Below are 24,275 nucleotides of genomic sequence, written 5' to 3'. Positions count from 1 at the left end.
TAAATATTAAAAATTTAGAGTTAATTAAAAAAAATAAATTTTTAATATTAAAAAATAATCAAAATCACAATGAAATTAAATTTAGCTAGAAATTATTTTGATAATTAATTTATAATATTAATTTTATAATAAATATAATTAAGAATTTCATAGTATTTTTTATTTTTATTTTATAATAGTTTGAGAGAGAGAGATGATTTAACATAAAGTGATTGAAAATGTGAAGTGAAAAATATCATTTCAGGTATTCAACCTATAGGATAATATCATATCTAATACTACTAGAGAGAAATAGAGAAAATATCATATCTAGTAGATATGATAGTCCAAAAATGCCCTCCATGCGTTTGGGGGTATTTTTGTTGCAGATTTGTAATGAGTGGTAAAATAGTATCATGAAGTGAGTTAATGGTGATAAGGTCCACTTGCTAAATATACTAAAAATAAAATGAGATATTTATTGATGGACGGACCAAAAAGGAAAAATAAAACATTTAGTGGTGGCCGGAGTGAATATAAAATATTAGTAGTGACTAAATTGAACTATATGATTATGTTAGGAGTAATTACACCCACTACTAGAAAAATGAGCTGTTCTCACACTTACAATATGACACTTCATAAAAGATGTCAACATATATATCCAATAATCACATCAATGTTTCATGGCATTTATAATATCTATTATTGCTGCATTTTAAATAAATGTCAAAACAGGATTCACTTAATGACATTTCCTTTACGTGAAAGTGTCAAAGCAGAAGCAACAACGAATTAACAAGAGAAAATCGCAAATACAAAATCAATCGTTTTATTAAAAATAATAGATAGTATACAATAAATACTCGACATTACGTTGGTGGATACATGAATAAATGAATGGTGGTTTCTGATTTCTCTCTGCCCCCTAAAATTCCATCAATTTCTGCTTTCATTCCTGCAAAAAACCAACCCAGGAAAATTTGCGTGAAGAAGAAGAATGGGTGATCATCTAGCGAGGGCGGAGGACTTCGAGAGCAAAGCCGTGAAGAAGCTCAGCGGCTGGGGCTTATTCGGCTCCGAATTCGAAGACGCAGCCGACTTATTCGACAAAGCCGCCAACTCTTTCAAGCTCTCCAAATCATGTAAGCCGCCGATTCCTCTTCTTCATCTTCGTTTGGTGTGATCGTCCTTCTCGCATTTTCCTTCCGTGAATTCAACCACAAACAATGGGGGATTAAGTCGAAATTGAAAATTATGAATCGAAATTGAATTTTTTTTTATAGCTAGGGATTCAATTTGGGCGATGACACGAGTCTAATCGATTATTTTGATTCATTGTCAGGGGATCGAGTGGGAGCAGTTTATGTAAAGATGGCTAACTGTCATTTGAAGGTAATTCGATTGCGATTTGCGCTAGAAATTGAAATGATTATTTCTTAGCACATTATCGTATTAGTTTCCAATTCCATCACATTTTTTCATATTGTTATAAACAGTAATATGAATTTGATTTAAGTATATCTTCTGTTCCCCCTTTTGCAGTTAGATAGCAAGCATGAAGCTGCTAATGCGTATGCTGGTGCAGCTCATTGCTACAAAAAGTGCAATACACAAGGTGTGGTTATCTTTTGTTTAGCTTTAATTCTATCCGTTTGTAAATGTTCTGGTTGGTATTTTTGGATATTCATGATGAATAGTAATTTTGATCATACATATATATGCACACTCGTCTTGTTTCGCTTTCTAGTTTGAATTGCTCTGATTCAGTTTCATGATTGGCAGAGTCAATTTCATGCTTGGAGGAATCTGTAAATATCTTTCTGGATATTGGAAGGTTCAATATGTCTGCCTTAGGTATTATAAGGTAATGCATTAAATGTTTGTAGATTATCTGATATTGCCATTATTCCGTAAGAATTTATCACATTAGGCCACCGGGTTCTGTTTCATCTGCTAAATTTGTCAGCCTTCGTAGCAAAAGTAATTCGACATTGTTATGTTATAGCTCATAGTTTAGGTCAAAACTTGATTCTTGTAGAATTTTATTGCATTGAAATAGCTGAGTTGTATGAGCATGACCAGAACTTAATTGAAAGATGGCAATTTGACTATTTGAGAGATCATAATTTTGCAGGAAATAGCTAAGTTGTATGAGCATGAATAGAACTTGGAACTAGCTATCGTGTATTTTGAGAAAGCTGTTGATCTCTTCCAAAGTGAAGAAGTATCAACATCAGCCAATCAGTGCGAGCAGAAGGTAGCTCAATATGCTGCTCAGTTAGAACAGTAAGTCTATGTTCTCTCTTGTTATTACAAAACGGGCTGTTGGATGATTTTATTCCATTATCATTAGTTAAACCATTTCATTATGGTGCAGAGCAGAGTGTGATACATATGAGTATCTCCAATCTTTGTTATTTTCTCAAAGTACATGTATATTATTGTTATTTATTGTATTAACTTGGAATTTTTTGTACTTAATTATTTTAGGTCGCATGGCGTTGGAGTGGTACTTTGCTCTTTTGACAGGCATAAGAGGCTCACATTTTAAAGAAACAAGCAATGCCCCTACAAGCACTTTTGGAATAGATTAAGACTTTATAATTTTTACTTTTTTAGTACTAATTTTGTTTGTAGTTTAAGTAAAGATGACCAACGCTTATGTTTAATCCTTGTGTTTAAACACATTAGATAACACCATTTGATGCTTTGGGTATTATTGAAAATTGCCATTTTATTTGAATTAATTATTTATTAAATTTTGTTGAATGATTAATAATAATATAATGAATTTTGTACATTGAAACTAAAATGTAATTGAAGGATTAAAACATAATTTATGAATATTTGAAGGACAATAATATAAATTCTACAAATATGTAGGTGAAAAAATAAATAAAATAAAATGTAGGATAAATTGTAATAATAAATATTTATGGGGGTATTTTGTAAATTTTCGTCTAAAAGTTAGTGTAGGTTAAGAAATTATATTGTGGCATTTTCAAGTGACATTACACATTGTGTTTCATGGCACCTTTGGAGTGTAATAAAGAAGGATTTATCTTCACACTTTGCTTGTTATCACACTTTTTTTCCTCACACATGCAATAAGTGCCATTACACCTAAAGTGTCAAGATAATAGTTTTCTAATTGCATTTATACATGTCATAATATGTGAATTTTCTATTAGTGACCATACATACTAAATGTTTAATCAATGTTTCAAATTAGTACAAAATGTTTTAAGTTAGCATATACTATACAAACAGTTTGATTAGTGTTTCAAATAGTAGTACATTCCGTCAAATAACACTACCACCGTTAATTTTTTCTTATTTTCATGCTTCACTAAAAAATTATTGTTTCTTTACAGCATGAAAGCTTCTGTTTGAATTAGTGTTTCATTCTTAATCGGTTGTTCTGTCGTGTAAATGACATTGATTATTTGTGTGCAGCAATTTCTGCATTATAGAAGGGCCATAGACTGGTCAGGAATTTGTTCAGATGCAGCTACAGGAGATCCAAGACAATGTTCAAAGCCGACGCAATAAAATTTTTCTTCTTATGGAAGAAGTGAGATCACTACTTGCTACATTTCTCCCATTTTTAATGCTTGTTTTGAAGATGATTAATTATTTGTTTCCTTCACTGAAGTGAGGAGGCTGCGAGTGCAGCAACGGATTAAAAGCATGAAATTTGAGCCCGATGATGATAGTGAGCAGCCGGAAATACAATCACCGAATTCCTTTTCTTTCTCATGTGGTAACTCTCCTGGATATTCAGCTAATCTTTGTTCTTTAGTTTACTTTTCCTTTTCCCATTCAATTGTTATATTCGTTATATTTTCCATGATGTTGTCGTATATTATAAATGTGTTATACGACAGTAGCTAACTTGACTATCCATCTCTCTGATTAAAACACAAGGACGATGAATAATCTGTATTCGACAATTGCTTTTCGGCACGTGTCCACTGAGTACTCCTGTACTCAGCCCTGCATGTATTTCTAAATGTGCAGGTTGAACGTCAAGAGGAAGGAGTATTGATCGGAGTCGATGTTATTAATAAATCAAGTGGATCTTTCGACGATTCGTGTCTTCATACACGAAGTCATTTAGTAAGGACTTATTCCGTTGTACTTTTGTTAAGTGGGAATTTCAAAGTCTCACCATCGAACTCTGATTAGTTGATGAGATGATTATTCTATTTCTGAGACCATGTAATTGAATACTTAGCTTCTATTTTATGGTATCAATCGAGTTGGCCTTTTCGGCAAGTTCCTTGAGTTCTACCCCTTTTTCTTTCCTTGTTTCTTTAATCCCTCTTATTAGTCGCGGATTACCCGCTTTCGCTATCCTTAGCAAAATGCGGTCGTGACAGAGTGGTATCAGAGCCTCAGTTTCCTTCCTGCTCTGAGATCCACACATTTCTTCAGTCAAGATCTAAACTTGTTCACTAGATCATTCCAAGTAATCGACTCGATCAATGCTCCAACAAGAGACATTCAACCAACCTAGAGGAAAGTTAAAGAAGTGGAATTTTGAAATAGCTGAAACAAAGTGTGACGAGAATATTTTACCTAGTCAAGAAAATAGAAAGAACCGAGAGGGAATAAGTATTTTCCCTAAAGAATGTAGTTCAAGATGAGACTACGACGAATGAACCATAAATCCTATGATTACTTTCCTGAGCAACTATTTTTGAGATGATGCTAGACAGAGTTAAGCACGAAAGTGTGATCCGCAGTGACGCGACTTTTTGCACAAGAAGAGCCGATGCCCAGTGCAAAAGAGCATAAGAGGGGTAAGTGTTGAGGAAAACAAAGATGAGGAACAATGCTATAAGGGAACAACACAAGATAGATCCTCATTGTGGCCAAGCCACTCGAATAGATCCGAAAGAGATTGTTGATTCAATTGTATGTTTAGCTATCATGTAGGCTAAGTGCTTAATGAGAAATTGCATAAACTATCAGGATGCCACCACGAAGAGCTGACAGGCCGCAAGGTCGAGGACTAGATTGTAAAATATAATTTATTAATATTTGAATGATGTAAATATAAATTATAGAAATTTGTAGACTAGATTGTAAATTATATAAAATGCAAGATGAAATTGTAATAATATATATTTTATGAGGGTATTCTTTAAATTTTCGTCCTAAGTATTGGTGTAGTCTAACAGAGCATGTTGTGGCAATTTCTAATGCCATTAGATGTGATTCCTCATCACATTTTTTTAGTGTAGCAATGATTGATCTTTACTTGCACATGATCTATTACTACTTGCAGTAGTGCTGACACTTGCTTTAGGTGCTATTAGATAAAGTGTAACGTTAACATAATTCTGGTGGCATTTTGAAGTGTCATAAAAAGTCAATTTTCTAGTAGTAATTCGGTGTATTTTTAGTGGAATTTATAGACAATAATTTTATGGACAGTAAATCGCTTTGCTAGTGGTGCTGATCATGATTTTGTTTTCGAGATATTGAAGGTGCCTCAACTTAGGCATGTCATAACCGATCTTGCAGGGAAACTTGTCTCAATGATGAAGATGATATGGTGATGGAAAACATGGAGACACTCTATTATGTGCATAATCTTAAGTTCGGTGAGAGAAATTTCGGAAAAAGGGATTAAATTCGCAAGCCTTTCGAAATAAAGGATTAAATTAGCTGACCTTTCAGAATATGAGATCGAGGCATGCAAATTTTTCAAAACAAGGAATTTTAGCTTTTTTCTATTTTATCTTTTTTTTTCTTTTTTTTCCTTTCCAACTATTCCAGATGGACCAAACTATCCACCCTCCTCCTTCACCGCCTGCCCCCACCTTCCTCTCTTCACCACTTGCCTTGCCTCCACCCTCCTTCTCTCTTAACTGCCTCCACCCTCGTCAGTCACTAATTGTCGGCGGCTTCGGGCCATTTTATTCCGCTCCCAAACTCCAATTGCTATGGTTTCCAAGACTGAAGTAAGATTGTTGTCTTACTTTTATAAAATTTGGGGCTGAATCTAAACAGGCAATAAATTCATCCGCAACAATATTCTACTCTTCAATACAGCCTCGCAAAGCAGTGCATTTCATCAATTTTTAGTTTATGATTGTCTTCTTCTTAGAGCATCTCCTATGGCGCCCCTCCGGTAGGACGTCCGGTCGGACACCGGGAAGGGCGACGGGACGTCCGCCGTTGGGAGGTCGGAGGTCGGATACGGACGTCCCGTGAGGACGTCGGGTGTCCTCGGACGTCCCGGCGACGGGCGGGTGGACGGGCGCCACTGTGGCGAAGGTCGGACGTCCCGGTCGGACGTCCGATATTTGATTTTTTTTTTTAATTTAAATTCTATATATACGGCTCGTTGAACTTCATTTCATTTGCACCACTTGTGTTAACAAGTTTCTCTCTTCTTTTACTACAAATTTCATTTCTACTTAATGGAGAACGATAGGAACTCCCCGGCCACGAGCGAGTCGCAGACTCCGGCGTTTCCCATAGATCTGGAGGGAAACGTTAGCGGAAGTGCGTCAACGGTTCCGGGAATGTCGGGATGGGTGGAATGGGTGGAATGGGTGGAATGGGTGGGATGATGTCCCCTTATATGTACAATTGGATGGGTGGTATGGGGGGTATGACCCCAAATATGATGATGCCGGGTATGGGGATAGGGGGCATGACCCCAAATATGATGGGTATGGGTGGGATGATGCCGGGGATGATGCAGGGGATGATGCCGGGGATTATGCCCGGGATGATGCCTGGGGGAGGGGGTGGCAGGGGTCATGAACCAGTAGCGGACGATGTGTATCGCCCGGTGATGGATACGCTGTCTACGGATACCCCCTCCACTTATGTTCCGGAGACTCAGTTCACCGGCTTGGAAACTTTCTCTTTTGAGGAGTTGGGGCTATCTCCAATCAGGGAGACTCCCGATGATGTGGGGGCAGCAGCAAGGGGCAGGGGCAGGGGGATGGGACGTGGCAAGGACAAGGGGAAAGCCCCGGGCTCTTCCTCTCGAACGGTGGCAGAGGAGGAGGATGAGGAAGAGACGGGAAAGAGGACGGTCTGGAGCCCGTGGGAAAACGTTGCGCTTGCAAAGGCTTGGGTGGCAATAGTCGAGGATCCCTATGTCGGTGCCAACCAGCATATTGACAGACTGTGGCATCGTATCGCTGAAGCCTACCACACACACAAACCGGCTGGGGCGAAGCGTCGCGTTCCGGAACAGTGCCGGAAACAGTGGGAGCGGTTGAGGCCTAAGCTTAGTCGATTCGCTGGTATCTACCAAAACAACCTCCGCCAGGCAAGCAGCGGTATGTCCGAGGAGGATGTCCGGAGCCGTTCCTTTTCTCAGTACCCCGACAGAGCCTTGAAGTTCAAACAATTCGACCAGTGGGAGGCCTTTCTCGTGGTGAAGGATTCCCCAAAGTTCTGTGGGGGTGTCGAATCGGGCTGGAAGCGGACGAAGATCAACGCTTCCGGTGAATACAGCAGCAGTGCTGGTTCGCACGAGCTCCCAGAAGCCGATGAGGTTTCCCCGCTACCTCAATCAGACGCTCGCCGTCGTCGTCGCCCGGTTGGGCAAAAAGCAGCGCAGCGGAGGGGTCGGGGAAGCAGCAGCGGAAGCGGGTCGTTCGAGGTCGAATCGGGGGCCCCTGCTGAATCGGAAGATTTCAACCGCCTCGCCCGCGCACAAATAACCCAAAATTATATCCGGACCATGCATGGGTGGCATGGCGCGACCGATGCGACGTACAAGAGGATGCTGAAGGAAATCATCGATGGATGTCGACGCGATTTGGGGATGCCACCCATTGGAGATGATGGCGCCGAGATAAGCGGAGGGGACGACGGGCCCGGCACGGGCGACGGGGGCGGCACTGGTAGCGGCGACGGCACGGGCGACGAGGACAGTGCGGAGTGAGCCGGGGATGTTGGACTATGTATTTTTTTTTTCATGATTATGTATTTTTCTTTTTTTCCTAAATTTGTTTTTTTTATGTTTTATGACTTTGTATGTTTGCCCTTTTCAAGTATTTCCCGTAATTTTTTCGTATTTTGCTTTCCCGTACTTTTTGTTTATGTTAAAATTAAATTATTGTGATTTTTTTAATTGCGGGATGTCCTAGTGGGAAGGGCGATGGGAAGGGCGATGGGAAGGGCGGATATGCAAGGGATGTCCTAGTGATGTGGCAGTGGGGTGGGATGTCCTAGTGACGTGGCAGGAGGTGTTTTTGGGATGTTCTAGTGGATGTCCGAGTGGGATGTCCGCCCACTGGAGATGCTCTTAGCATTGCTTCAATTTAATCATCCATGTTATTATGGGTTTTAGCAAATTAGCTCTTGATTTTTCTGTTCTCGTGGAAGGTATGCAGTGAAAGGGAAGAGGAAGAGGGTGGATAGTTTGGTCAATTCACAAATGATATGAAACAAATAATTTTTTTAAAAAAGAGAAAATTTAAAAAACAATCAAAATCTCTTATCCTAAAAAATTGGCAAAGGTCAACAAATTTAATCCCTAATTTCAAAAGGCTTGCGAATTTAATCCCTTTTTTTAAAAATCTCTCTTTTGGTAGGGGGAGGTTAAAAAAATCCCCAATATCAAAAAATTGAAGTTATACCCATCAAAACTTCAGAAGAGATTATTATGGGGGTCAACAATCTTTGTTGCCTCCACAAACTTGAAGTTATTTTGATTTGTAGGTGGCCAGGAAATACTGTTTGAAAGAAGTGAGCTTCCCGCATTCCCTCAAAAATAGGTTGGTTGCCCCATCTTCAAGTTCTCAATTTGCAATACGGTGCATTTTGGGGGTCTGAGTGGGAAACATCCGAAGGCCAATTCATGATTTTTGAGCAATTTACCTTTGATTAATTTCAGAACTTATGTTAGTATGTGAAAGTTGACAATACAATAGTTGGTCTCACATACACTCAACAGTTTGCATTATTGTAAACTGTTTATCCACTGAACAAGATAAATGAAAGGGATAAATAGGAATCATTTTCGGTTCTCTGTTTATAATGATTTATGATGGACTTAACTTTTTTACTGGTGAGTCAATTTTTATTTTAATTCATTGATTTTTATGCTATTATTATTCGTTAATTTTATGTGTTGTTATCATTCTCAGTTTTGAGATACAAAATGCATAACTAAGTTTATATCGTTTCGTGATTCATAATATGCCCGAATTTATGTGTGTAAATGAACTGTTTGATTAAAGGCCTAACAGAATCGATTTGTTTCTATTATGCAAATTATAAATCAATATCAAAATCAGGTTGAATCTCTCACTGAATCAGTTTCTTTCCTCCAAGACTTTCTTGAAGGCTATTCTTCCCAGCATGGCTACACTGAAGAAGATTTTTAGGAGAGTCTCATTGCTGAAGCAACTTACCATGCTGAAGATGTAATCGAGTCGTATATTGTGGATCAAATTCGTCTTCAGTTAAGATGTGATGGAGAAACCATCAGCTCCATTCAATTCTATCAAGGTCATGTTCATTAACATACATCATCATCTATTGGATTTAACTTAGTGTGCACTCAAAGTTCATCTATTGTTTGACACACACAAACACAGCAAAAATTTGCCAGAAGTCTTATATATAAAATCATGATTTTGATTTTGAAATTGCTTGCAGGTAATACCTGAACTTGTATAGGTATCACTCCAATCTTCCTAATCAAGTCGTGGTGATCATTTGTTTTAAACATGCCTGCAGAAGGTGATTGAAAGCATGAATTTTATCAAGATTGAGATTTTAAAAAATAGGTTCATTGCCCTTTCTTCAAGTTCTCAAAATGAAAAATAGTTCACTCATTGCATCTGAGTGGGAAACACTTGAAGACCAATTCTTGAAGCTCAAGTTCTTGCTGATTGAGGCTTGTGATATAGAGTTCTGGATCACATACAACACCCACTTTCCATGGCTTGAGCATCTGTTACAATAAAAAATTATACTCCCTCTGTCCCACCCTAAGTGGTGCATTTGTTTTTTGGCAAAGGATTTTATGTAGTGTTGTTTTATGAGTTAAGTGGGGAGAATAAAGTAAGAAAGAAGAAAAAGTCAACATAGTGATGTTTCTATTTTAAGAAATGTGTCATTTAGGGTGGGACATCGCGAAAAGGAAAATGTGTCCTTAGGGTGGGATGGAGGAAGTAGAAGGAAAAGAAAAACGTGCAATTAGGAACACGCCTTCATAACGAACACAACAACTAATATGCCAGCTGGTGTGCCACATCAGCTCAAACAGAAATGAGAGAAGGCAAATCGAGGAGTATAAATACATAGGTCATCTTCTTCCATAGGTGTTCAAGAAAATTGTCTGTGTCGATCACTTGGGCTACGATATATGATCCAAGGTATTTCTGTCTTAGCTTATCTTTTTTAATTTCTGTTATCCATTTTCATTACGTAGAGTTCTTATTGATCATTTGAAGTTATCAAAGAACCCATCTGAAATTCAGCAAATTGTGTTATTATTTGAGTCTCTGTTATTTGTGTGCATTTGTTGTGTTGATCTTGCTGATTTGTGGAGTTGAGTTCGCATAAGTGAGCTAAATGTCCATTCAATCTCCATTGAAGGAGTGTTGACTGTTGAGAGGTTAGTTACATCAGTTATGGAGGTGGATATCTGTTGGAACTCCTCTTCTCGTTGTTTCTTCTCTGATACCAGAAAAAGGATGCAACAGCATCTTCATCTTGTCTTTGTGAAAAGGTTGAGGGAGCTTTCTTCATGGATGGGAGACATACCAACACTTCACTTAATTGAGTTGAAAGGTTGTAGTAAATCTGTGGTTGATTCAGCTCAAACAATTAACGAGATTTTTCTGGTATGAAGTCAAGAAGATTTTTCTAGGTAACACCCCAACCTTCTTTTCCTTAATGATTGTTTTTAGGCTTTTGTTAGATTTTTGTACTGATTTGTTTTGTAAACAGTGTCACTCCCAATTTCATTAAGCAAGATTGGATTCACTTATTAACTACCTCAAAAAAAAGCACACTTGGCATTTATGTTTAATATTTTTTATATAAGCTTTTTTTCGTATCATGTTGCAATCAATTTTATTTCATTCTTCATTGAATTAAGACCAGCTCTGGCCCATCACAAAATTATATTGGTTGCTCGATTTATTTATTTATTAATATATGTTTGCAGATATTGCTCTACATATATTTCCTACTCGTGTTAGGAGAAGATACAAAGTACAAAAACGGGATGATACAAGTTATGTTGGTTTGTGATTTTTTATAACTGATTCGTCTTTTACTATCCGGCCAGGTATTGTATGCATTTCAAGATTAAGAATGTGCAGCCGAAATCGTCTCGTCTGTCCTACAAATAAGAACCACACATTTACTATCATCAAAAGTCTCTTTCATCTAATCTCAATAACTATGTAATTCGAATTAGATATGCTGCTCCTTAGTACTCAAAGCAAGAAAAAAAACAGATTGGAAATGGCTGCATTTGGAGCTTTAGTTTCTGTTATACAAATTATAGATCAAATTCAAACACATCCACACCCTCCTATTTCCATCCACCAAAAACAGCTTGAATCTCTCACTCAAGCAATCACATCCCTGCAAGATTTTCTTGAAAGCTATTATCCCCATGGTGGCTACACCGAAGAAGAAGATCTCTTGGAGAGTCGTATTGTTGAAGCAGCTTATGATGCTGAAGATGTGATCGAGTCCTATATTGTAGATCAAATTCGTGCTCGATTACAAATTGATGTTGAAAATATCAGCTCCGCCGAATTCTATAATGGTCTTGTTTAATTTACAACAAACAATAAAATCGTTTGTTGGATTTAAATGTGCAAGAAGCCTTACATATAAAATCAGATTTTGTCTCTAAAGTTGCTTGCTACTAAATCATCAGCTTCTAATCAAGTTGATGATCATTTGTTTTCAACAGGTGTGCAGAAGGTGATAGAAAACATGAATTTGATCAACATTGAGACTAAAGAGAAGATGGTTATAGTCAAAGATCAACCGAGCATCATAAAGTCTGTGATTACTGCTGCTGCTGCAGGCTCGTCTAGAACTGCTTCTACTACACATAAGGTTATAATGGTTGGTTTTGATGATGTCTTGTTGCGAATGCTGGACAAGATCACTGGCGGAGGACTCGATCTTCAAATTATCCCGATTGTTGGAATGGGTGGGATAGGCAAGACCACTCTCGCTGGAAATTTATATGTAAGTCCACTTGTCCAACATCATTTTGATGTTCGTGCTTGGTCTACAATTTCTCAGAAGTATAATGCACGAGAAATTCTTAGGCAAGTTCTTGATCAATTAGGCAAGTGGGATGGGAGTGATTTGAGTGAAGACGAATTAGGATTACATCTGTACCAATATTTGATAGGAAGGAGGTATTTTATTGTGATGGATGATATGTGGAATATTGAGGCATGGGATGGAGTTAGGAGATTCTTCCCAGATAATAGTAATGGGAGTAGAATAGTAGTAACGACAAGGCTATCAAACTTGGCATCTGAATTTAACTACTCAAATGGTCTTGATCTGAAATTATTGGATGAGGATGTCTGTTGGAATCTATTTTCCAAAACTGTGTTCGGGGAAGAAAGTTGTCCCCTTGAGTTGGAGGACATTGGAAAGAAGATTGTGAGAGGTTGTAAGGGACTTCCGTTGTCAGTTGCTGTGATAGGGGGACTCTTATCAAAGTCTGAACGAACAAAAGAAAGTTGGAGATTGTTTGAAAAGAATATAAGTTCAATTGTGAATTTGGATGATAATGAGAGTTGCTTGCAAGTATTATACATGAGTTATAATAATTTGCCAGTTCATTTAAAACCATGTTTTCTCTATATGGGAAGATATGATGAAGATGATGAGATTCCAGTCTCCCAACTTATCATTTTATATATTGCCGAGGGATTTGTGAAGGCAATTAATGGGAAAAGTTTGGAAGAGGCCGCAGAAGATTATGTTGAAGAACTCGTTAATAGAAATATGCTTATAGTTGAAAAACGCCGGCATTCTGGGAAGCTAAAGTCCTTAAAAATGCATGACCTGATGAGGGACGTATGTTTGAGAGAAGCTCGAAAATTGAAGTTTCTCTGTGTGTTGCATGAGCAGAGCATTCCACAAGGCATATATTCTCAACGCCGTATAAAAAGCACGTTATTGGAATATCCATCTCAACTCCTTCAATCTTTGGGATCTGCATCACTTGTCCGCTCTTTCTTTGGTAGTGGTCCAACATATAGTTTCAGATTGTTGAGGGTAGGATTTCTAGAGGAATGCCTGGAGGAAGAAGATGGTCATGAAAACTACGAGGAGTTTTTTCTCGAGAGACTTAACTTGCGTCTTCTGGTTGTCAATGTTGAAGAGCCATCACCCATAATTCCTTCTTCAGTCTCTTTTCTCTGGAATTTGCAGACATTGATTTTATTATGTGATGTGAAGTATAGCGTTTTTGAGATTTGGAAGATGCCTCAACTTAGGCATGTCATGACCAAACGAGGGGGGAAACTTAATGCAGATTATCTTCCCGGTCCTCCCAGTGGCGAACAGGATATTGTGTTGGAAAATCTACAGACACTTTATACAGTGAAAAATCTCAAGTTTGGTGCGGGGGTGCTTAAAAGAATCCACAATATGAAAAAAATGAAGTTATATTATGAAGACATCTCAATAGAAGAAGAAGAAGAAGGTTATTGTCTCAACAATCTTTGTTGCCTCAACAAACTTGAAACTCTTCGGATTTGGTGTTATGATGATTATCGCCATTTGGGGCAAGAAGTGAGCTTTCCGTATTCTCTCAAGAAGTTGGTATTAATAAACACCTATCTTCGTTGGGAAGACATGAAAACAAAAATAGGTGCATTGCCCCTACTTGAAGTTCTCAAGCTGAAATGGAATTCCTTCATTGGGTCTGAGTGGGAAACATGTGAAGACCAGTTCTTGAATCTCAGGTTCTTGCTGATAGAGGAATGTGATCTAGAGTGCTGGATCACATACAACACTCACTTTCCACGCCTTGAGCACCTTGTTATTTGTGATTTATTATTATTGAGTGAGATTCCTATGAGCATTGGAGATATACCAACGCTGCAATCAATTAAGGTGGAACGTTGTAGTGATTCAGTGGTAGATTCAGCTGAAATAATAAAGGAAGAGCAAGAGGAATTCGGCAATGAAGACCTTCAAATCATTATAGTTCCCATGTATTGAATTGAGGTTTGGAAATATGAAGTTGAAATTGGATGATTGGTAGGAGGATGTATTCAGTTTTTTCAGATGAAGAAGACATTGTAACGACTTCCGAGTATGGATTGTGTGATGGGTAAATTACACTCCATAAAACTAAATTTACACTTCATAAATGATAAATCGATTACTATTTTTGGGCGAAATTAGTCCATACTTCCATGGCCCAATTCGACAATTATGTGATTGACAGTTTTTTCTAGGGCTGGGGAAAAATATCGGAAAATGATATATCGCTCGTATCATATTGAAAAATATCGAGAAATTATCGGATTTTCGATATATCGTGAATAGTGTAGTGTTTAAGGTTGAAGATTTTGTAGTGCACATGGACGAATATAATGGAGATGAGAACTCTAGCAACTAAATTCATATTGTTTATTTCGATGATGGTATGTGAATGCCAATATGTACACACTAGAGCTCTCTTGTGGACACACACACACTACATAATCATGATTGTGGTTTTCATGTTGCTTGCATGTGATCCCGCAACCACTACAGATTTCTCTCTAAATTTATAACCAAGTATTGGAGATCAATGAATTGTTCTCCACAGGTGTGCAGAACGTGATAGAAAACATGAATTTGGTTAAGATTGAGATTAATGAGAAGATGGTTGTCAAAGATCAACGACGAATCATGAAGTCTTTGAGCACTGCTGGTGCAGGCTCATCTAGATGACTAGATCTACTTCCACTACTCAGAACGTTCCCATGATTGGTTTCGATGATGTCTTGTTGAGAATGCTGGACAAGATCACCCGAGGAGAACTCGTGCACGAGAAATTCTTAGACAAGTTGTTGATCAAGTAGAGATTTGAGTGAATCTGAATTAGGATTACGTTTGCATCAGTATTTGACAGGAAGGAGGTATCTCGTCGTAATGGATGATATATGGAATATTGGGGCATGGGATCAAGTTAGGATATTCTTCCCAGATAATAAAAACGGGAGTAGAATAATAGTGACGACAAGGCTATCAAACTTGGCATCTCAATTCAACTACTCCAATAGTTGGAATCTGTTTTCCAAAACTGTGTTTGGGGAAGAAAACTGTTCCCTTGAGTTGGAGAATATTGGAAAGGGGATTGTGACAGGTTGTAAAGGACTTCCGTTGTCAATTGTTGGGACGGGGGGGCTCTTATCAAAGTTTGAACGGACAAGGGAAATGTAGCAACTCATGCAATGGATTTTACATTCTTCAAATGAGAGTTTGGATATTGCAATTGTTGTGACAGGGGGGCTTCATATTGTATATCAATTTTTCCTTCATTTTTCATGTGAAATAAGACCAAACCTGAAAGTAGCATCGCGTCTTCGGCATCAGCTACGACGAGAGTTTCTCGTACGTTCAAGATCACCATGATTTGAAGGCTGCAGCCACAATCTTCAGCCTCACAAGCTGTGATCTATGGTTAGCAGCAAATATGTATATACACAGTTTGAAAGGTATGGCTATTTATTTTTTTTAATATTCTGAAAATGTAAAAATTTATTTATTTTTATTTAATTTAAGGGTATTGTGGAAATATTATTTGTCACTGTGGTTTTATGTACTTTTTTTTATTTATATTATTTAAAGTTATTTGTATTGTCTAGAATATTTTGTAATATACCTCATTATATATACTCCACATCGTAAAGTCTGTGAGCATTTCTGCTGCTGCAGGCTCGTCTAGGTCTGCTTTCGATTCTCATGAGGTTACAATGGTTGGTTTTGATGATGTTTTGGATCAAATGCTGGACAAATTATCCCAATTGTTGGAATGGGTGGGATAGGAAAGACCTTTCTTGCTCCGAATATCCACTTGTCCAACAACATTTTGATGTTTGTGCGTGGTCTGCAATTTCGCAAGAGTATAAATGCAAGGAGTACGAGAACGAGAAACGATAGGAAAAATTTAAGTGAAGTTGAGTTAGGAGATCATGTGTACAAATATTTGTTTGGAAGGAAGTATTTTATTGTAATGGATGATATGTGGACTATTGAGGCATGGGATGGAGTTAGGAGATTCTTCCCTGATAATAGAAACGGGAGTAGAAATTATTTCTATTTTAATTTGTCCTTTAAAAAGTAAAAAATTTCTATTTGTTTGCAATCAATCCTTGTTTCTATTAATACTAGTATCAACCCCGTGCATTGCACGGCTTACTCAAAAATAAAATTATATAGAATTTATAGATCACAATAAAATAAAATAGCTTCCCATATTTTCTTATAGATTATTTTGAATAGTGTTGAAAATTAAGTATAGTATTTATTTTTTAATTGATTACATGGTTTCCCATATTTTCTTATAGATTATTTTTAATAATGTTGAAAATTAAGTATAGTATTTATTTTTGAATTGATTACATGGTTAGCCCATCAATATCTTTAATTACTAATCAATTAATATCCAATAATTTCATACTGAAATCGATTAACAATCGACCATTAATCAACTCCATTTATAAAAAACAATTGATCTGCAACCAAGAAATGAAAAATATAGAAAATGGATTCCGTAATCGCCTATGCTGACGCGGCTCTACCCCACCGCCCATCGGCTTCCATCTATCTCCAATAGCCCCCATCTTCTCCGCTCATCGTCTCAAGCACTTTAGTCGTCCTGCGTCAACATCATCTTCTCCATCATGCCAGTTTGCTCCCATCTATAGGTAAGAACTCCGATTAAAAATGAACTACGGACCCTATATTGCAATTTCGAGAAATATTTGCATTTGTGAATGCAAACACAAGTTTGTGTTTATATTGGTGAAATTCGTAATCCGCAAGAGTTCATGACTATAAAATTTCACAAAAATACTCACTAATTTCAAAACCAAATCGTCAAGGTTAATGCTTCCGTGATTTCAAAATTTGACGGATTAAGTTATAATTCCATTTCCATGGTGTCAACTTTCTTCCTCCGGTAAGAACACATACAACAAATATTAGTAACATAATAATCACCTAAAAAAGTGTAACTATAAAAGGCAAAAAAAAATTGAATCTACTAATTCTCTATATGTAAGAATCCCTAAAGCAAGAACCGTACAGAAACAATTTTTTTTTGGATAAAAGTAGGTGGTACAATAGGAGAAGGTGGTGAATAATCGAGTTACAAACAAACAAATGACATATATTTATAGCCATGGATTTAAATTGAATTATTAATTCTGTATATGCAACTGCACTAACGTTAAATAGTGCAATAAATAAATTAATTGTTAGGAAAATAATAGTAGTAATTAAATAAAAAAATTGTCATCTGAAATCTTAAAAATAATATAACATTGATTCCTGATTGACGATTTTACATGAATTATGATTTATATCAATATTGATTATATGATTTAATTATTCACAAATGAAGATTATTTAATTGGTTTAAAAAACTAAATATTTCCCCATACTAATATGTGGTTACGATACTGCAGGGCCATGGAACGGTTACACGATTAATAATCTATATGAATGTGATGCAAAATTTGTTTGGGATAATAACTCTGTGAACAATCGGATATTCTGAAAGGCGTGAAACACTTTGAGATCAAATTAATTTGATGGTTCTACCAATATCTGATCGGATACAATTTAGGTTTAGAAGTTTCGTATGTTGATTCTGCCCTACACTTTTAACCGAAAATGATCAATAAGAAGAGGCCTGAAACGAAACGTCGCGTCTTTTCACGAAATGTTGCGTCTCTTCGTTTCTTAACCGATTTTAACTGTTTTCCAAAGGGTTTTAAAAATTACAAATTAGTCCTTCGACTATCAGAAATTATATTTCCGGATGAATTTTCTATACAGCAACTTTAATGGAAATAAAAAATTTCCAAGCTGACCCCAGCCAGGGCGCTGCCCCCGAATCCCGCCTAATCATAATGAATTCAAACAAGCGTGCACTCCGCACTTCCCAAACTTGTATGATGTCTCATTATAACAATATTGATCAATCAAATTAATCCAATTACACTAAAAATAACCAACAAAATTAAGATAAAATATTTAATTTTAATGATTTCCCCAACCACAACCGTCGGTTACATGCTTTTTAGTTATGGTGAGCACTTAAAAACAAATTGATGGGAAGATTTTGTACTCCCTCTGTCCCATTAAAAATGAAACGTTTTCCTTTTTAATTGTCCCATTAAAAATGAAACGTTTCCTAAAATGGAAATAACTCTATCTCTACTTTTTCATCTCTTCTATTTTACTCTCTTTTCATTAACTCACAAAACAACACTACATAAAATCCCGCCATGATTCTCATATGTTTCATTTTAAGTGGGACAGAGGAAGTAATATTTAATACTCCATCCGTCCCTTAAAATTTGGCACCATTTGACCCGGCACGGGTTTTAAGAAATGTAATAGAAGGTGAGTTGAAAAAGTTAGTGGCATGTGGGTCATACTTTTATATATTAGTTTTAAAATAAAATGTGAGTGAGAATGAGTTAATGGAATGTAGGGTCCACTACCAAAAATGGTAAAAGTGAAAGGTGACAATTTTTTAGGGACGGAGGGAGTAATTATTATCCAAAATTTACAAATATTTAAATTTATACCCAAAACTTATAAAATTTAAAATTAATGCTAAAAATCACCTTTTATATATGTATATATATTTCATTCTTTTTGTGATACTCCATCCGTTCCATTAAAGATGACTTACTTTCCTTTTTGGTTTGTCCCAACCAAGGTGACTCATTACTAAAAATAGAAACACTTTTCTCTCTACTTTATTCCTTCTTTCTTACTTTACTCTCTCAATTTCACACACAAAATAAAGTTGTATAAATTCTCGTGCCGCCCAAGGAAGGGTTCATCTTCCTTGGGACGGAGATTTTGGGACACTAAAATTTTGGGCCGATTTAGTGGGTTTTGAGAGCCCTTTCCAATAGACCTGCCCGCGGTTCGTGAACCATCGGTTTCGGTTTTGGGAAATATGGAACCGGAACCGAACCGTAAGGCTGTTTCACGGTTTTGGTTTTGGTTCGAAAACTGGCAGTTTTGGTTTCGGTTCCGAACCGCCGGCGGTTTTGTGTTTTTTTTTCCATATACAAATTACAATGTGATAAAATTTACAAACAAATGACAATGTGATAAAATATACCAACAAATTACAATCCGATAAAATTTACAAACAAATGACAATGTGATATAATTTACAAGTGTCATACTCATCTAAAAGTAAACAAAAAAATATGAAATGGGGGGAAAAGGAAAAAATATAAAATGTTAATTATAGTATTATCATATTATGCTATATCCATATTCATTAATAAATTTTGAAGACTGCATATGAGAATATCAATACGTAAAAAACTGTGTTCATTTAATTTATAGTATTAATAAATCATGTGAGATTGCATTAACTAAATTAATTGATTTTAATTAATCTTGATTAACTAAATCATTCAATTTTGAAGACTGCATATGAGAATATCAATACGTAAAAAACTGTGTTCATTTAATTTATAGTATTAATAAATCATGTGAGATTGCATTAACTAAATTAATTGATTTTAATTAATCTTGATTAACTAAATCATGTTTCCTTCTTAATTTTGGTTGAAATCAAATCAATATTACTTCATAAATATTTGAGAATTTTGTGTGAATTTGTTAAAATGCTAATCCTAAGATTTTTTAGATGTGAATTTTAAAATTTTAGCTTAATTAGTTATTAGATTCAAAATTATTTGAGAATAATTTTATCACATGGAACTGTGAAACCGTCGGTTAACCGACGGTTCGGAACCGGCGGTTCGGTCGTGGTTTCGGTTCGAAAAATTTAGAACCTGAACCGAACCACGGTTCTAAAATTTACGGTTTCAGTTCAAGATATTTTTCACGGTTTCGGTTCGAAACCGTAACCGGCGGTTACGGTTTCGCGGTTAATATTTAAATTTATTTTGGAAAGTTGGATGTAAAAAGGGATCAAATTGGGAAAGGAAAGGGGAGAGAGGGGTGAAAAATTATTTAGGAAATCACTATTATAAAGAAAAAGATTAAAAGAAGATATGGAAATCAAATCTCCGTTCCTCTTAATTAAACTGATCTTCTTCTTATATATAAGTCAACAGTTTTGATTATAAAACCATAACATTCATATAAACAAACTCTTGTGGTCATTATATATATATTAGGGTTGGTTATCCGATCGGTTCAGTTAATAACCGAACAGACTTGTCGTTAATCGACCCCAAAATTTCATCAAAAAATTAATCGGAACCGACCTGATCTCAAGTTCGGTTACTTAATTAACCGACTCGGTTAGAACCAGTCGGTTATCGGTTATAACCGAACTAACCGAATTGAAATGAAAATCATTTACGGTTTTTAACTTTTCATCTACTTTATTATTATTATTATTATTATTATTATTATTATTATTATTATTATTATCATCATTATATTTCTATTTACAAGTAATACATAAATTGTTTAGGCACTTTAAAATACTTAACTTTAAATGATCTAAAATATAAAAACTTTTTTCCAATAATAAGTGAAGGGTTATCCTATTTTTAAAATAGTAGTAATGCTTAACCACTTTATTGAATTTGAGAGATCTTATTTATAAAATACTAATATTTAGAAACTTTGTAAGCTTTGAGATATTATAAGTATAACTGATAGTAATACAAATCAAAATAGACTTTTTTGACATTACAATATGAGACTTTGACAAAATTTGGAAGTAAATTATAATTTATTCTACCGTGACAAAGTTTGGAAGTAAATTACAATTTCTTCTATTATTAATTAAAATATAATTGAAATTAAATTGTTTATGGTTTTAACTTTTAACTTTTCATCTACTTTTTATTATTATTATTATTATTATTATTATTATTATTATTATTATTATTTTACTCCTATTTACAAGTAATACATAAATTGTTTAGACATTTTAAAAGACTTAAAATTTACATGATCTATAATTATAAAACTTTTCTCCAATAATAAGTGAAGGGTTATTCTTTTTTTTAAAATAGTAATGCTTAAGCACTTTATTGACTTTGAGATATAAATTTATAAGTATAATACTATAATTGATAGTGACACAAATTAAAATGGACTTTTTTGACATTGCAATACGAGACTTTGACAAAATCTAGATATAAACATATAACTGAAATTAGAATTGAAAGTAATTTATAATTTCTTCTAGTGTTAAATAAACATATAACTGAAATTAGAATTGAATTTAATTCGTTTATCGGTTATGACCGACCGTTATCGGCTATAACCGATAACCGACTTGGAGCCAAATGTAAAACCGGTACCAAACAGGAAATACAGAGGGAGTTGTTTTTCTTGACGCGCGCAAATGTCCACGACAAGATACGTTATGTTGCAATTGATAGTGGAAGTTGCAATAACTTTCCTACCACGTTTTTGGTTCGAGAGTCGGGGCTACCAACTCAAAAACACCCGCAGCCTTATGACTTGATCATGTACTTGGAACCTGTCTCTGTAACGGTGGAAGAGCAAGTGTTGGTGCCAATTCCAATGGTTCTTTGTGACGAGATTCCTATGGATCACTGTCATGTGTTACTCGGGAGATCATGGCGCTACGATTGAATGACCTCTCACGACGGGTATAACAACACATAATCGTTCCAATTTTGTGACAAGATGGTAACTTTATATCCATTTTCCCGTGCAAACCATTATGAAGAAGGCCTTGATATCAATACAAGAGGAAGCAGAGACGAGCAATAAACAAGTAGGACAAGTTCTTAATATGGTTTTATCGGTTTGGTTTTTTATTTGATTCCCTATTTTTTGTGAAGTATCTATTTTGATTAGTGTGTTTTATATTTATGCTTTTCTTTGTCGCTATTTTGACAAGGTGTTGAACAGCGCTAGAATATAAATAGATGTCTCTGTTTTCTCATCTTTTCCTTCATTGGGGTAATCCAAAAATTCAATATAGCTTCCATCATCTCAGTCAACACCCATCAACTACATTCACCACAGAACTATCATAAACATCATTCACAACAAAGCTATCATTGCCTCCAGCCACATCAACTTCATTCACCACAGGACTATCATCAACATTATCAGGATTACCAATCACTCCTCCGTCAACCACATGATCATCATTCCCTCCAATTACCACAACAACCACAACAAGATCATCATTCCCTCCACTCCAGCCACATCAACTTCATTCACCACAGGACTATCAACATTCTCACCCACACCAACAGGATTTGCAATCTTAACCACATGATCATCATTCCCTCCAACAACCACAACAACCACAACAAGATCATCATTCCCTCCACCAACCACAGGAACAACAATCCCTTCACGATTATCATTCCCTGCCCCATCCACAAGATTAGCATCCACTTCATTCCCAACCAGATTAGCATTCCCTACATCAACCGGGATCAATATTCACTACATCCAACACAAGATTAGCATTCCCACCATCACCTACATCAACCGGGATCAATATTCACTACATCCAACACAAGATTAGCATTCCCACCATAAAAAACAGGACAAACATTGACTTCATTTAAAACAGGATACCATTCCATCCATTAACCACGTAATTAACTTGATTGACCATTCCATCCATCAACCACGGGATTACCTTGATTGAATGTAACAAAAGCTTGGTATGCTGCCCTATGTTTCTGCCCCTCTCATGATACCGGAAACCATCCTTTAAGTTGGCGCCGCCACCATTTGAATAGGTGCTACTACATATAGGATCAAAGAAAAACAAGCAACACATATTACAATTTGTCGTCCTCCTACCTCTACTGTTCGATATAGCTTCAGGGATCCAAAGACTCATTCCAGCCGGAACCAGGAATAACCTCTAGAAATAAGTAAAGCGCTTTTACATAATTGAATAATCACATTCAATATAACAACCAGAATTCTAGCAAACTGAAATTAAATCACGCAGAATAAAAAATCGCGCAAATAAATGGTAAAATTTAAAGCTATCATGAATTTTAGCCGTGGTAGATCAATAATGGCGCAAATCTCAATAAAATCACATAATAAAGCGGATGTTGATGTGGTTGTTGAAGTTCCATGGGAAGGGGTGAAATTTTTCGATTATAGTGAGAATTTGGAGTGAGACACGGTTGCTTTATATAAGACACCGGAAAAATTAAACCTAAGAAGCACGCTATAGGGTAAGCCGGAAAATATAACATATTATTTCTTAATCTAGACATTCGAATTATTTCTTGCTTTATATAACATATTATTTCTTGCTTTATATTTTCGAATTCGAAAAAATGATATAACTGGCCCATATTTATAGACATTCATTATTCTAGAATTTTTAACTCTATTTTTCTTATATTTTATATATTTAAATTTTTCTCTATACAAATCTAGATATTTAGTTAGATAATATATATATTCTAGAGAATTTTATACATAGATAATTATTCTTCAAAGAGTATCTAGATATTCTAATACTTAATTCTAGAGAATTGTTAAATATTTAAATTTGGATGATATTAAGATATTTGTATCACATAATATCTAAAATTCGACACTTAGCTTCTCTTATTGCTGAGTGCTCTTGAATTGAATTGATCTTAATTTAAATCAAGGTTGAGATAATTTAAACAATTTATTTTGATTTTGTGGTTGTGTGATTTTGTCCTTCTCAAAAAACTACTATTGTTTACAATATTCTGAGATTGAGATTTAGTGTTAGTGATCTTTACTTGAGAAAAGTGCAATATATTATCATAATTAGTATCGCCTGTGCTCACAGATTAATATTATATTTTTAAAATATTAATTTTTAATCTAAAATTAATTAAATAAAATTAGAATCAATATTAACGATGAACGATATGTGTAACAATTTTAGTTATATTAGTTATATGAGAATAAAAAATCTATACAAATCAACATTGAAGAATAATAAATTTGAAATAAATCATATAATATAATATTTAAACATTAAATCATGAAGTAGAAAGATAAAAATCTATTCGGAAAAGAGGCTCCAAAAAAGAATTTAATTGAAATTATTAAATAACTAAAGTTTTCACTGA

At 35.5% G+C, this 24,275-nt stretch overlaps 1 protein-coding gene and 1 pseudogene across 5 annotated transcripts; both read left to right on the top strand.

The window, feature by feature from the left end:
- Positions 1-728: 728 nt before the first annotated feature.
- On the top strand, positions 729-2,272 carry LOC121767369 (annotated as a pseudogene).
- Positions 2,273-8,588: 6,316 nt separating this feature from the next.
- Positions 8,589-14,372, top strand: LOC121768816 (putative late blight resistance protein homolog R1B-16). 5 transcript variants are annotated; one of them, XM_042165376.1, is made up of 5 exons: positions 8,589-8,738; positions 9,298-9,474; positions 9,625-10,346; positions 10,570-10,843; positions 11,906-14,372. In XM_042165376.1, exon 5 carries the CDS (start codon positions 11,929-11,931, stop codon positions 14,188-14,190), a length of 2,262 nt encoding a protein of 753 aa, XP_042021310.1. In that variant the 5' UTR covers positions 8,589-8,738; positions 9,298-9,474; positions 9,625-10,346; positions 10,570-10,843; positions 11,906-11,928; the 3' UTR covers positions 14,191-14,372. The 5 variants fall into 5 exon arrangements, with proteins under 5 accessions (XP_042021310.1, XP_042021309.1, XP_042021307.1 ...); XM_042165375.1 differs by adding an exon at positions 11,144-11,212 and having other exon boundaries at positions 9,625-10,843; XM_042165373.1 differs by having other exon boundaries at positions 9,706-10,843.
- The last annotated feature ends 9,903 nt before the right edge of the window (positions 14,373-24,275 follow it).

This window comes from Salvia splendens, chromosome 15 (assembly GCF_004379255.2).
Source record: "Salvia splendens isolate huo1 chromosome 15, SspV2, whole genome shotgun sequence".
Taxonomy (NCBI): Eukaryota; Viridiplantae; Streptophyta; class Magnoliopsida; order Lamiales; family Lamiaceae; genus Salvia; species Salvia splendens.
The sequence above is the reverse complement of the archived record's forward strand: the minus strand, read 5'-3'. Positions and strand labels throughout refer to the sequence as shown.